A 15,818-nucleotide genomic window follows, 5' to 3' on the forward strand; every position below is an offset into this window, starting at 1 on the left:
ACAATGGGTGACAGGAAGACGGGGGTTTTGAAAAGAGACAAGCAGCCAATCAGCGTCCGAGGCAGTTGGCTCCAAAGGAGCAGTAATCATGACAGCACTATTTTATGGTTAACATATAATTGAGACCAATATTACCTAATATTCTTTCTTGTAATCTTATTTATATCTTTTAAGTCTTTTATAACACGTTTATTTTGTAGTGAAACCCCAATTATTGTTGTAAACAATATACAATACACCAATATTGTAATTAGAGAAAATAAAAGATAATTCTATCGTGTTCATCTTATCAGTAATGACTGAGTCCAACTGAGATCACCCATAAAAAGTCTCCAAGACGTTCAAGGTCTACAGTCTACCATGTGACGCATTACTGCAATTTTAATGAGATGCTCAAATTTACATAAAAGCTTTATTTCCAACGCCGCCGCAATAACACCAAAATACATACATCAGGCTAATGATTAGAGTGGCTGAAATGAGAGGAAATTGACAAATATGCTTCCTTCATTGCCATTCGATTAATAGAGAGCATTTTGCTCTCTCAGCAATGATAAAAATGTATTCCAATTCATATTGTTACCGAGTGCAATTGATGTTGCGGGGAAAAAGCAATAAGAATAAGAAAAAGAAGAGTCTGAGCTTTTTCTTACTAAGCACTGCCACTGTAGAACAAAACAAAAGTGTTTTTTTTCCCATTTTCATTGCCGGTGATAAATCTTCGGGGGGTAATTTTGGTGTCTGTTTACTTGGAACACGGTGTATGAAAACTTCAGAGGTAGAAATGTCACGTGATGTTTTGGGTAATAGTGCTCATCCATCTGTGTACTGTTTACTATAAATGCACCATCTGTACAGATCCTACGCATGCAGTCACCTTTAGAGACACAGATGGGAGTCACCAGCTGGTGATAAAATGAACTGCAATGAGAAATTGTCATCGTACTTTCTGGTCTCAGTGCATCACGGGTTGGAACATATTCTGCAGTCTATTGGCCCCGATCGCAAAATTCTACAGGTGGGGACCGGCAGAGCACATTTTTGTCGGGTTAGGCGGCTCTTTTTTGCAGAAGAGTGAACTGCACTCGTACGGCCGAGATCCGTTATCCCTGATCGCATATTGAGACCAGCAGAGCACACTTTTTACATGCCTGCCAGCTGTCTCTTCTGTAACTGGGTTCCAGCCTTAAATGAATGCACTTTGAGGGGCCGTAATCCAGCCGTTATCTGCACCGCGTACCCTCAGTAGGGTCGCGGGGTTGCTGGAGCCCATCCCAGCTATTGTCGGACAGTGGGCAGGGGACACCCTGAACTGGTTGCCAGCCAGTCGCAGGGCACACAGAGACAGACAACTCACTCGCTCATTCACACCTAGGGACAATTTGGACCGGCCAATTCACCTGACATGCATGTTATTGGAAAGTGGGAGGAAACCGGAGTGCCCGGAGGAAACCCATGCAAGCACGGGGAGAACATACAAACTCCACACAGGAGGTTCGATCTCATGACCTCAGAACTGCGCCACTGTGCTGCGGGCTGCAATCCATTACCTGCAATCCCATTATGCTGCGAGCATGTACTGACAGAAGGTAATCTTGTCAGGAAGCTAGCCAATCTGGCCAACCTAAATGAAATGCAAGATTGCGGCCGCGATCCTTTATCCCCGGATCACTATTACTGAGAGCAGAGGCCGGCAGAGTAAATTTGTGTCATGAGGGATGGCTCTTTCCTCCTCTTTCCTCCTAACAGAAACAGCACCATTGCAGCCACGATCAATTATCCCCATTCGAGTATTGCTGCGAATGGGGCTGGCAGGTCTAAATTGTCCCTAGGTGTGAATGAGCGAGTGAGCTGTCTGTCTCTGTGTGCCCTGCGACTGGCTGGCAACCAGTTCAGGGTGTCCCCTGCCCACTGCCCGAGGATGGCTGGGATATGCTCGAGCACCCCTGCGACCCTAATGAAGATAAGCTGTGCAGATAATGGATGGATGGATCATGCCGCCACCCCCATAATTTTACTAGACATCTAACTTTTTTGGGCAGCACGGTCTGAGGTAATGAGATTGAACCTCCTGTGTGGGGTTTGCATGTTCTCCCCGTGCTTGCGTGGGTTTCCTCCGGGCATTCCGGTTTCCTCCCACATTCCAAAAACATGCATCTCAGGTTAATTGGCCAGTCCAAAATTGTCCCTAGGTGTGAATGAGCGAGCGAATTGTCTGTCCCTGTGTGCCTTGCGACTGGCTGGCAACCAGTTCAGGGTGTCCCCTGCCCACTGCCCGAAGATGGCTGGGGTGGGCTCCAGCACCCCCGCAACCCTACTGAGGATAGATGCAGGTGCAGATAATGGATTGATGGATGGATCATGCCGCCACCCCCTAAATTTTACTAGACGTTTAACTTTTTTTCTCATAAAACAAAATATACCATAAAATCGACACGTTGAGCTGCATTTGAAAAACAGTTTACCAATATTATTCAAACTTGCTTTTTTAGTAAATAAGGAAAAGTAAACTTGTAAAATGTTAATGGACAGATTATGCTTGGGGTTATATTTTGACGATTTACTATCATTATAAAGATTCACACTCAACACAATTAGAGGTACATTTACGCAATCAAAACTTCCAATTGGAGTTACTTTACCTTCGCCGTTCCAAAAAACAAGGCTTTTTAAAAGTTTTTCAATAAATAAAATCGTTTTTCCCATGTTAAAAAAACCGAAAGGAAGTACTTTTGGGGATGCTTCCGTAAATAAAGCTGTTCTTGTGACGTCGCCCACATGCAATCAGCAATTGGTTGGGACAATCCTACATGCGCGTTGTCATTGGCTGTTTCTTTAAATCGCTAGCAGTGATTGGTTCACAGTTTTGATATGTGATTGGCTCAAGTGCGCACGCCGACAATTTGAAATCGGCGTTTCGTGAGAGGAGTAGAACTTGCAAGCTTGGACAAAAAGAAGGTAAAATATTTATTTAGATTTGCATCTTACAACTGCGTTTATGTAATACTTGCAACCCGTGCTTGCATTTGACTTTACTGGATTAACTATTGCATGTTGCTTTATTTAAAATGATATACTTTCGGCCCACTTTTAAATCACACTACCCTCATTCAATTATCATTTTTTTCTTGTTTATATTAGTTTTTAAAGTAAAACATCGAGAAATATGTTCAAGATCAACACGAATCAATGACAAAAACAGTCACGATCCGTCACTATTCATCCTCCCAATATTACACAAGTTTGTTTTTCGAGGGTTTTCATTTGAAGTTGTTATTATTTAAAATTGTCCTAATAATTTACATAAGATTTCTGTTCTGAGGTGGGCAGGGTTACTTTTCTAAACACAACACATGTATTTACAAACAACGGGGAAAAGATTCTCACGTTTGCCCTTGAATGTGGTAAACTGTTGTTTTTTAACAGTGAAGTGAATGCAGAATTTACACCTGAACCAACTTGTCACGTAACACAAATTCAAGTGGACGGTGGAGTGTTTTATTTTATTTTAACAAAATCCTAACATTTTTCAGAAAAATGACATTGAGACCCACTTCTATTTTTGACATACTCAGAACAATATGGCAAGCCGGATTAAATATTCTAACAAGCCGGATCCAGCCCGCGGGCTGTCTGTAGTTTGCAATAATCTGTAGTCTGTACAGCCCTTGAGACTCCTTGTGATTAAGGGCTATACAAAAAACATGACTTTATAGAAGTTAACAAATATCAAAAAAGATTTAGTGTAGAGCTTGTTTTTGTGCTACAGTGCAGCATAATGTTTTTGCATTCTAATTGTATAAAACAATCTTGCATCCTTTCTTACCAGTACAAATACCAGTTCCTCTTAATTTCTAATATTTCCCCTTGTTTTCAAAATTGTTTTTGCGCTTTCTTGTTTATTACAAAATAAGTAAGAAATTCAAATCCATAAAACACTGAAGCTTTTTCCCCTTCAAAAATTTGAAATAGGGTAACTGCATTTGACACGTTGTATGTGTTTTGGAAACTAAATTTTTAAATTCATAACTATCCATTTCTTGTAAATGTCCTTCAACGATGCACTAATTTTGATTCTTATCTTTAATTATTAGTCAAACATATTGGATTTTCACTTGATATGGTTGTATTTTTGCAATCAAGTTGAATTTACATAACAAAAAATTGCATCACCTTGAGAAATAGATCAAATGAATCGCTTAGATTCATTTTATTCTTTTGTTATCACTTAGATTGTTTAAAGTCATTGGTAATTTTTAGACTGTCCCAAAAACATTTTTATTAAATCACCCAAATTTGTAGAATTTCTTGAAAGCAAAATCAAACCATAACAATTTAATGTGTGAATTTCAGCATTTGTATTGCTGTTAACTTCATCCATTATATCCAATATCTGCACCGCTTATCCTCAGTAGGGTTGCAGGGGTGCTGGAGCCCATCCCAGCTATCTTTGGGCAGTGGGCAGGGGACACCCTCAACTGATTGCCAGCCAGTCGCAGGGCACACAGGGACAGACAATTCTTTCGTTCATTCACACCTAAGAACAATTCCGACCGGCCAATTAACCTGACATGCATGTTTTTGGAATGTGGGAGGAAACCGGAGTGCCTGGAGGAAACCCACACAAGCACGGAGAGAACATGCAAACTCCACACAGTAGGTTCGATCTCATGACCTCAGAACTGTGCCGCGCACGCTCTCACCACTGCCCCGCCGTACTGCAGGCTGTAATCCATTATCTGGAATCTCTTAATGCTGCTGCGTGTACTGACTAAAGGCACTCAGGAGGATAGCCAATCAGGCCAACCTAACTCGTACGTAATAAATTAAATGAGCTAATTTTGTCCGTTGAATGTTTTACTCCAGCAACACTATAACGAGTGAACAAGTTTTCATTAAAATCTCCAAAACATATTCAAGCCCGAGCAAAATTACTAACTTTAAACAATAAAACCGTAAAGGGGAAAGTTTTTTGACATAATGTTCTCAACACAGCCCAGAATATTGTCGCCTGCTCTCTGCCCAATCTCGAAGACATTGCTGGCTTGTGCACATTGAAGTAGAGCATTATAATGGACCCCTCTAACATCAGCCACCACCTCTTTAACCTACTGCTCACCAGGCTTCTGGTCCGTTAAAACAAGGACTAGCAATCTCAGGGACAGTTTCTTAACCAAAGCCATCACCTCCCTAAACAAGCACACAAACTGAAAAATATGTTGCTTAGGTACAGTAATGTGTGCAGTATTTTTTATTTTAGCACGATATCGCTGCTAATGTCATTGCACTTTATTCACGCACTATTTTTCTGATGCACTTACAACTTAGGCTACTCTTCTAGCACTGCCCTGTGAATATGTCATAATTATATTGAATACTTGATTTTTTTCAAATACCGTATTTTTCGCACTATAAGGCGCACCGGGTTATAGGGCGCACCCCCAAAAAATAGTTTTTGGTCCTATATTTTCCATACATAAGGCGCACCGGATTATAAGGCGCTACAATGGGAACGTCGAACAAACAGTCAGATAGTTCAGTCACACTTATTACCCCCTTAACATTCCCAAAGCTTGCAAAGAAGCAAATACGTGTCTCAGACATGTACAGAATCAGTGTCTGTACGATGTCACCAATCACTCAAATGCATCGTTCCAAATATCGGAAGGTTAAAGTCTTGGGATTCAAGAAATGCCAAACAATTCTTAGTTTCCATTTTCTTTTTTGCTGGCAACTGTATGGACAGCAAAGTAAGAATTTTAAAACGGGGTTCTTTACTGTGCATATGACAATAAACACTTAGAATTGAATTTAGTTTAAAAATAGACTCATCACAGAAACATCAAGATCGTTCTAAAACAAGATACCGGGAAAATATAAAGCCGCATATTTTATATGCATAACAACATATGATTCAATTGTTTGTTTGTTTGTACATGATTCAAATTGAATCTTTTCTTCCGGCGCCGTCACGAATGGCAGCCACTCCAGCAGCTCCCGTGTTATTTTCGATTGTTCTCGATTGTTCTCAGCTCAGGGATGCTGCTGGAAATGTGAATTTCCCTTCGGGGATGAACAAAGTATCTATCTATCTATCTATCTATCTATCTATCTATCTATCTATCTATCTATCTATCTATCTATCTATCTATCTATCTATCTATCTATCTATCTATCTATCTATCTATCTATCTAGCTCACCTAAGTTCTCTTGCAGCCATCACGTTCAATAATGATACGTAACCATGGTCTTCTTACAACCGTGAGTGTAGTAAATCCAGGAGAGTCAAATATTTACAAATACGGAATAGTAAAAAATGTTTTCTCTTTGCCGTAGTGCAACCCAACGTGTGATTCACATTCATCTTTTTCGGGCAATTGCAGGCTTTGTTTCACCCCTTTAGCCTAAGCGAGCCTGTAAATGATAAAAAGGATCCACCCCCTTTACCTCCGAATAACTTGAGCCAATAGTGACTGATTCAAATGATGATTGACACATTGGTTAGGAAATGGAACGCCGGTATATAAATCCCAGCATACACCGCGGACGACTTCGCCTTCGGGGGAAAATCTAGTCGGCGGCTGCTTGCCTTAGTTGCAAGACTTTGCGACTTAATATTGATCCATATATAAGGCGCACTGTATTATAAGGCGCATGGTCAGTTTTTGAAAAAAAATAAAGGCTTTTAGGTGCAACTTATAGTGCGGAAAATACGGTACCTTTATTACATGTTTATACAGGAGTGCCACGTCTAATCCGCCGTATACGATATACACGCTGATGTTATCAAAGGCAATAGAGATTCTTTTTTTTTGTTCTCTTCATCAATATCAGAATAAAGTCCAGGGCAAGAGTCTAGCTTGTGACACAGGATTGCAATTTTAATGAGAAGCTCAAATTTGCATGAAAACATTATTTCCAATGAATAGTACTGTATAGAAAATGTATATGCTATTCGATATTATTATGTCATTGCAGTATTTTTGATTTACTTACAAGCACTTCGTTTGGAAATGGTTGCCTTTCCCAAAAATGTCTTTCTTTTAAGCCTTTTAAAACACTTCTATTCCGGATTTCCGGATTTAACCTTGTTGAACAATGCACAAAACATTGTAACCAATGCCAATTAAAAACAGTCTACTTCTATCATTTCTAATTACTGATTATGTGCAGATGTCCATCCATCCATTATCTGTACCGCTTATCCTCAGTAGGGTCCCGGGGGAGCAGGAGCCCATCCCAGCTGTCTTCAGGCATTGGGCAGAGGACACCATTAACTGGTTGCCGGCCAGTCTCAGGGCACACAGGGACAGACAATTCACTCGCTCATTCGCACCTAGGGACAATTTAGATCAGCCAATTAGAATAGAATAGAATATACCTTTATTGTCATTGTTACAACATGGGTTGAATATATTGGACGTGGCACTCCAAGTCCACATTTTACAGTGAGGACAAAGAAAACAAATAGATAAAGGAACAAAGAAGATGTTTGTACTGTCCTTGTTGCATAGGCTTTGTTTTCCTCCGGAGAGGGGTGTATGAGGGGGTGAGGGACAGACAGAGATGGCCAGATCCAACTAGATGTTTGATCTTACTGTACACACGGTCCAGTGTTTTTTCCTCGGTTGCTCAGTCCACATATTGAATGAATTTGGGAAGTACAGTCCTTAAGCATGCTTGATTAAAGTCGTCGGCGACGATAAAATTAACCTGACATGTATGTTTTTGGAATGTGGGAGGAAACTCACACAAGCACGGGGAGAACATGCAAACTTCACACAGGAAGGTTCGATCTTATGACCTCAGAACTGTACCGGACACACACTAACCACTGAGCTGCCGTGCTGCCCTATGTGTAAATGTATTATACAGGTATACAGGTATAAAGAAAAGCTATAAAGGTCAGCACTTCATTTAAATAATTCTCTGAATTAAATTGACATAGTGTATTATTTAACACCGCCTAGTGTAAAATTTCATTCATTACCCATTCACACACCAATAGGGAGTCAGCCATGCAAGGCGTCTACCTGCTTATTTGGGTCATTAGGGATTCAGTGTCTTGCCCAAGGACACTTCGACATATAACACGGAGGAGCCGAGAATCGAACCTGCGATCTCTTGATCCCAAGACGAGCTCTCTACCTCCTGAGGTAATGCCGCCCCAAAAAAGAAAACGATTGATTTAAATGTAACCGCGGTCTACCTGTCACACCAAAGATCCACATTCACGCTGGACTGGATGATGAGGTTTTTATTACAGTTACTGCAAATTAAATGAGTCACAACACGTGATTAGCTTCCCTGCTGGCTTTGATCTCTTTGATCTCGTTGGCAGCTCGCTCTGTAGACTGCCAACAAAACCCCGCCTTCCGGTCACATGTCAAAAGCCAAAACAAACCCTACCCCGTACCAGCAGGTGGCACTGTTGGACTCATCATTGCAGGACACTTACCAAAAACTATACACATATTTCAGCAGGAATTTCAATAAAACAAAAGTTATTATTACACCCGTTACATAAATAATAAACAAACATTGATTAAATATCATGCTACGTGCATTTTTAAAAATACTATTATGTCGAAAAGTTCGTATTTATTTTACATAACGTAAGAGTCTGCCGGGCAGCATGGCGGCGCAGTGGTTAGCGCATGTGCGGCACAGTTCATGTCTTGGGAACCTGCTGCGTGGGTTCAAATCCAGCTCCAGACTTCCTGTGCCGAGTTTGTATGTTCTCCCCGTGTTTGCGTGGGTTTCCTCCGGGCACTCCGGTTTCCTCCCACATTCCAAAAACATGCATTTCAGGTGAATTGGCCGGTCCAAATTGTCCCGAGGTGTGAATGAGCGAGCGAGTTGTCTGTCCCCGTGTGCCCTGCGATTGGCTGGCAACCAGTTCAGGGTGTCCCCTGCCCACTGCCCGATGATTGCAGGGATGGGCTCCAGCACCCCGCGACCCTACTGAGGATAAGCGGTGTGGCCAATGAGATGAGATGAGATAAGAGTCTGCCATCTTTCTGCTACGGGTAACTCTAAAAACCAAATTCTTGTGACAGGCTAGGCAAAAAATGGGAGAAAATTGCAGCGCTTTGGTCACTGTTGGTCCCCGTAGTTAATATTCTTCCTTGTAGCACTCGTTTCTGGTTGCACTACATAATACCGCGACATCTGGTCATCAAATATTTCACACTGTCCCTATAAAGTATTACCTTGTTTATCCCACATCTAATCCTGTATGAACAATGTACACTCTGTAAAGACTGTTCTAATTCTGTCATTTTATTCTTAAATACCGATTCTGTAATAAATGTATTATACATTTAAATATCAAACACAAATTTCTCATCACTTGAAAAGTTTTTTCTTGCAAATTCAACTTTATTATCCCCACTAGGCTTCCGGGATGTCCGGAGGGGAGGACAGCGGGGCTCAGCTTCAGTGCTGCGTAACAACAGAGCACCTGAACGCCTCAGGACAAGCCACCCGGAGGCAAATCATCCGCAAAGCCACGGTTCTCCTGGGACGCAACGAGTTCCAGGAGCTCGTCCTCCGCGTCCACGACGGCAAAGTGCCGCAAAATTATCCTCTCAAAAACTTCAAACTCTTCACCAAGTTCGCCCGTGATGGAAAGAGCACCATCAAATTCCTCCCGGAAAACATCCAAGTGCTCATTTCCAACTGCCCTCCTGACCAGCTCAACCTTTTCCTGAAGACTTTGAGCATCAAACACCAAGCTGGGCTGTCTGAGAAGACTCTCAGCGCCCGAGAGAAGCTCAAAGCGGGGCTGCCACGCTGCTTCGAGGCCATCAGCCCGCTGCAGCAGAAAGACATCAAGAAGATCAACGAGCATCGGAGTAATGTGCCGCCCAAAGGACTTTCGGACTGTACCAATAAGACTCCTGGAACTGGACAACAGATAAAAAGGTCGAGGAGTGACTGCAACTTCAGCCCTGTGAGTACAAGGTTCTTCAGTACCATTTTGTATTTACCGAATAATGAGACCGGGTGTGCAAATTATGGCCCGTGGGCCACTTGTGGTCAAAGGAAAATAGTGAAAATACAATGGCAATGCACATGAGTCAAGTCAAGTAATGTTTATTTGTATAGCCCTTAAACACAAAGAGTCTCAAAGTGCTGCACAGATCAAAGACCAGTGTTCATTTTACCTCTGAAAAGTGACTCGCAAGCTCAAAAATCTATGGGTCCCAACAGAGATCTATGGGTCCCCAAAATTTATTGATATCGAGGTTGAAATTGTAAATCGGTGAAAAATATGTAATATAAATCTATATATTCATTCAGTTTTAATCATCACATTTAATTGGTAATACAAAGCAGTTATCGCTTCAGATTTTTCAGCTCACAATATTGTACATTATACAAAATACTGAAAATACTGCCATCCACTTAACTATCTTTAGCAGTGAAAGCATGTATTCTTTTTGATGTCGTATCCGTTCATACCTGCGTCTCTCTTCCTGCAGCAACAGAATTTCCATAGGTAATTTGTGGTTTTCATTGTCCTTGTGCCGATCCAACGTGCTTTTCTGAAAGTTGGTATTGCAAAATGATTTATGCAATCCAGTTTTTTTGTCACGCTGGGTACACGCATCACAGAACATGTAGCCTCCATTATCATCCTCCTCATAGCGTAACCAGGAATATAATTTAGTCCATTTTGGCAGAAAAGTCCTTTTCTTGCTAGGAGTATTCTTTTGTATTCTTTCGTCGAATCGTTCGCTTCAACGCACGTGTTTTCCTTGCCTTCGCGATCTTATGAAGAATTTCTCCACCGCTTTTTCGTGCCGGAATTATTGCCGTTGTTTTCACTTCCTGCATTATGTTTTGACTTTTTACTGGACACTGAAGAAATTACCAATTTTGTGTTGATGTTCACCTTAAATCGACGACAAGCACCACAACAATTATGTCATCTCGAAGCAACGAGATCTCGTTTGCCGAGATCGGCGTGTCTCGTTTGCCGAGATCGGCGTGCAGATGAAAACTCGAACCGCGAGACCAAAACAACAATGGCGGATGTGCCTGACGAAAAGTTTGGAGTGTGGTAAATCTTTGTTAAAAAAAATCGGGTAATAATGACAATTTTGTGTCAAAAACGTTGCGTCCCGGAAAGACTATTGCAAACTACAGGCAATTATGACACCATCCCCTCATCTAAAACTTACATGAGGGCAAATAATACACACATTATCAACATAAAATATAGGTTATTCATATGCTATAGAGAAGTGTGTTTTAAGCTTAGATTTGAACATTTCCACTGAGGTTGCAGATCGAATCTCAGGAGGATGAGCATTCCAAAGTAGTACTAATAAAAACGTGTTGTTGTTTAGGTGCCACTCTTGTCGTCAGTCTCCCTTTGGTATCTCATTCAAGACTTCCGCAAGGGTTTCAAAGTCCTACGAATGGAGAAGCCGAATGAAAAAAATAAAGCTAAGAGCCAATAAATGGCCAGACTGATCAAATGATAAAGATTGAATTCCCCGTCTTTAGCAAAGGGCAGCATGGCGGCGCAGTGGTTAGCACGTGTGCGGCACAGTTCTGAGGTCATGAGATCGAACCTCCTGTGTGGAGTTTGCATGTACTCCCCGTGCTTGCGTGGCTTTCCCCCGGGCACTCCGGTTTCCTCTCACATTCCAAAAACATGCATGTCAGGTGAATTGGCTGGTCCAAATTAATGAGTGAGCGAATTGTCTGTCCCTGTGTGCCCTGCGACTGACTGGTGACCAGTTTAGGGTGTCCCCTGCCCACTGCCCGAAGATAGCTGGGATGGGCTCCAGCACCCCCACGACCCTACTGGGGATAAGCGGTGCAGATAATGGATGGATGGATGTCTTTAGCAAAACTGGGCTAACTTAAAAAATCATTAACAGCTATTTCATATCATTTACTAAACTACTATAAAGTAAATTCCAAGAGGTAACACACAGTGAAAACAAATAGACAATGATTTCTGGTGTATAATACAGAAATGAATCAAGATAGTTTCAAGGGCCGGAGAAAATCAGTCTCTGGGGCCTTGACTTTGACATAAATGCTGTTTCAACGGGTACAAAAAAAATCAAATAAGCTATTTAATGTGCACATTGCAGCGTTGGCCTTGCTGTTAAAAAATGTACTATATAATAAACAAACAAAATGAACTATAATATTTATCCCACTAAATCTGATGACTGGAATCACATTTTCTTGTTAGTGATGAGCGCAGTGGTCAGCGCGTGTGCGGCACAGTTTTGAGGTCATGGGATTAAACCTTACTGTGTGGAGTTTGCATGTTCTCCTCGTGCTTGCATTGATTTCCTCCGGGCACTCCGGTTTCCACCCACATTCCAAAAACATGCATTTCAGGTAAATTGGCCGGTCCAAATTATCCCTAGGTGTGAATGAGCGAGCGAATTGTCTGTCCCTGTGTGCCCTGCGACTGGCTGGCAACCAGTTCAGGGTGTCCCCTGCCCACTGCCTGAGGACAGCTGGGATGGGCTCAAGCAGCCCCGCGGCCCTACTGAGGATAAGCGGTTCAGATGATGGATGGATGATTACAATATTGTATATTTTGTTCACAATGTGATTTCAGGATGAACATGTACAAAGAGTTGAAAATAATATCATGATAGCTGATATTTAGAAGGTAGTGCTTGGAGACTGGCCAGAATTGTAAGTGCATCAATAAATGGTGCTATTAAATTTTACAAAAATAATAAATTATATACACATGACGAACGATTTTATGTACAGGTGACCTACGTTTGTCTTACTGTTGTATATAAAAAACAAACAGAATAATATCTTCTTTTGTCCTTTAAATCTGGTGAATATTACCATGCATTGATTTACTTAAGCTCTTGCCCACAACGATCAAAAGTTCATTTAAATGAAATTCCCTTTGGTTTTCCTCAAGTATTGCTGAGGTATCAGAGGGATATCAAGTCAAACGGATTGTAAAGGCCAAATTAACATTTAATCGGTCTGGCCATGGGCTTGTAGCCTCAACTTTTAAGACACAACAGCCTATATTTTAGCAAAAGTGGTCTGAAATCACCATAAAAAAATAACAGCTATTTTCTATCATTCACTAAACTACAATAAATGAAAGTGTAAGAACAAGAAACATGGAGTAAAAAACAAAATGACAATTATTTTTGGTGTATGATACAGAACTTCACTCATTTTCCCATCTACGAATGCCATACACCGCATCGAATCCATTGTACTTAAAATATAAGCTTCCCTGGATATATTTTCACGTTTAATTATCAGTTATGAATGGAACAGTTTTTATTTTCATTGATGACAGTGTAGTGAACATTGTTTAGAATGTAATTTTAGACATGGCACTCCTGGATGAACATATATTATTTAGAAAGGATAAACATCAGATAAAAAGAATGCCACTGATTGTTATGGTTACTGTAAATAACGTTTTATTACTTTTAATTTTTCTAAGAATGTGTATGTGTTTTTTAATGACAAATACTCCCACAATTAGCTCAATTATCTTCAATACATATTATTATGTTATTTGGGGGCGGCAGTAGCTCAGGAGGTAGAGCGATCATTTTAGGATTAAGGGATCCCAGTTCGAATCCCGGCTTGTCCGTGTTACATGTCGAAGTGTCCTTGGGTAAGACACTGAACCCCCCAATACCCCCAATAAGCAGGTTAGCGCCTTACATGGCTGCACAGATCACGGCCGCTATTGGGAAATGTGAAGCACAATGTAAAGCGCTTTGGGAAGTCATTGACTTGAAAAGCGCCATATAAATGCAGATCATTTCATTTCATTATTTTATTTGTTGTCTAGCAAAACAAGATTTTTAATTGTGTATTAATTTGTTTATTTATTTCTGTATTTATTTGCGGGAAACAATGTACATTTTCCACCAGTGCGAGGCAAGCAAATGGGATTAAAAACTATTGTTATCCTCATATTTAAAAATCCCGCTTTTAATGATGCCTACATTTTTACTGTTTTTAAATTTGTGATTATTCCAGGTGAAATCCAACCCCAACAAGAAAACCGTCCTCTCTCTGCCGACTCGTAAACTCAACAAAGGACAAGCTGCAGTCCTCAGCGCTGTGCTGAGTGGGAGGAACGTCTTCTTTACAGGCAGTGCGGGTATGATTTACCAAAGGTTTACGACCTTATACCTGCGTATCTGTGTGTTCTTTGCCCTCATGAAGGTTCTAGATCGGGTGATGGTGTAATAATAGTCTGTGGTTTGCAATAATCTGTGCAGCCCTTTGAGACTCTTTGTGATTAAGGGCTATACAAATTAACATGACTTGATTTGACTACCGTAATCCCAATATCTGTTTATCAAATATTCCATTATTTATTCTATAAATCCAGTTTCACAGGAGAGCAAATGCCCCTTGTTGTGGAAAATAGACTTGCATTTGTAGAATAGAGTTGCATACATTTAGAAAGAAATGTAGAAAGACTTGCTTACAGTGTGACAGAATGTTGACATCATTTTGGGAAGGTCCTTGGGACCTTCAAGGACTCTCTGAGCAAACTGAGGCGAACAACATGTCCTAAAAAGGGTACGACAGCATCTTCCTTGTTGTTACTGAGGACTAGGGCCGCCTTTTGGGTTGTACTCAAACTGAAGCTATAAAAGCGTTGTTATGTCTGGAGTTCTCTGAGTTTCTTTGGGATGACGAAATAAAGAGCTCCCCCTCATGGCAAGCCCCGGTGTACTTTATTAAATCACGTAAGAAGACTTAAAAGATATCGAACCTGCATTTTCTCCTACATTAAATGGCGCCCAACAATGGACTTAAGAGTATGCTAAGAACACAGCCTTTCTGACTTTACTCCACTTTCTTCCAGGTACTGGGAAATCTTTTCTCCTCAAAAGAATAATCGGCTCGCTTCCTCCAAAAAGCACTTTTGCTACCGCCAGCACAGGAGTTGCTGCTTGTCACATTGGAGGAACCACGTTACACAGCTTTGCAGGTCAATTGGATTATTCTTTATCGGAATGCTGTTGTTGGAATTGGAAGTTGGAACTTTGTCCCGGTGGTTTCTTATTCGAGCCCAACTGGTCAACTCATCAGGGTGTTTTCAACAATATACTCAGGAGAATCTGTGTGCATAAAATCTTTTTGATTCATTTATTTGTCATAACATGAGAAATAGCTAACTTTTTGTGGAGGTTTTTAAAAATAAAAAATACCGTAAATTCCGGACTATAGAGCGCACCTGATTATAAGCCGCACTCCCCACATTTTAAGAGGAAAACCGATTTTGTACATACACAAGCCGGACCTGTATATAAGCCGCATGCGCCCACATTTAAACATGTAACACAAAATTAACCCAAAACCTGACTTTAAGTCCCGCGATTGAAACTAAATGTCCTTCATTAAAGTCCACAGTCCAAAAATCACAGCCGGCAAAATGAGCGGAAAATGATACCGGTACTTCAGGTTTGATGCAGATGTACATTTCCAAAGGTAAGGGTGGGAAAAATATATCAGATGCCATACAGTAGACTGTTTACAGAGCAGGAAGGGACACGAAGAGCGTGCCGGAATTCACGTATACGCACCGGGTCGCCAGCGCGTACTGTATTTTTGACTTTGTATCCTGAAACGCCTTTGTAACTAGAGGCAATCTTTTCCCGTTCAGGTACTTTATAACCTGAAACTTTTGTATGTAGAGACATTTGTAAGTAGAGGTACACCTGTACCAGTGCATTCAAATCTCACGAAAAATACTGATAATAATATCACTACATATTTTTTTTCTTTGAAAGAGTACAAAATTGGAGGAATGGTAGATCCCCAT

At 41.0% G+C, this 15,818-nt stretch overlaps 1 protein-coding gene across 1 annotated transcript in view; it reads left to right on the forward strand.

Annotated features, from left to right (window-relative positions):
- The first annotated feature begins 2,879 nt into the window (after window positions 1–2,879).
- Window positions 2,880–15,818, forward strand: part of pif1 (PIF1 5'-to-3' DNA helicase homolog (S. cerevisiae)) — a 38,585-nt gene continuing 25,646 nt past the window's right edge. Inside the window, exons 1-4 of the mRNA XM_088348985.1 lie at window positions 2,880–2,958; window positions 9,399–9,956; window positions 14,018–14,141; window positions 14,859–14,984. Coding sequence (XP_088205111.1) covers window positions 9,408–9,956; window positions 14,018–14,141; window positions 14,859–14,984 — 799 coding nt within the window. The 5' untranslated portion in view covers window positions 2,880–2,958; window positions 9,399–9,407. The remainder of the gene's footprint in view (window positions 2,959–9,398; window positions 9,957–14,017; window positions 14,142–14,858; window positions 14,985–15,818) is intronic.

This window comes from Urocampus carinirostris, chromosome 1 (assembly GCF_059441175.1).
Source record: "Urocampus carinirostris isolate Australia breed hairy pipefish chromosome 1, RoL_Ucar_1.0, whole genome shotgun sequence".
NCBI lineage: Eukaryota > Metazoa > Chordata > Actinopteri > Syngnathiformes > Syngnathidae > Urocampus > Urocampus carinirostris.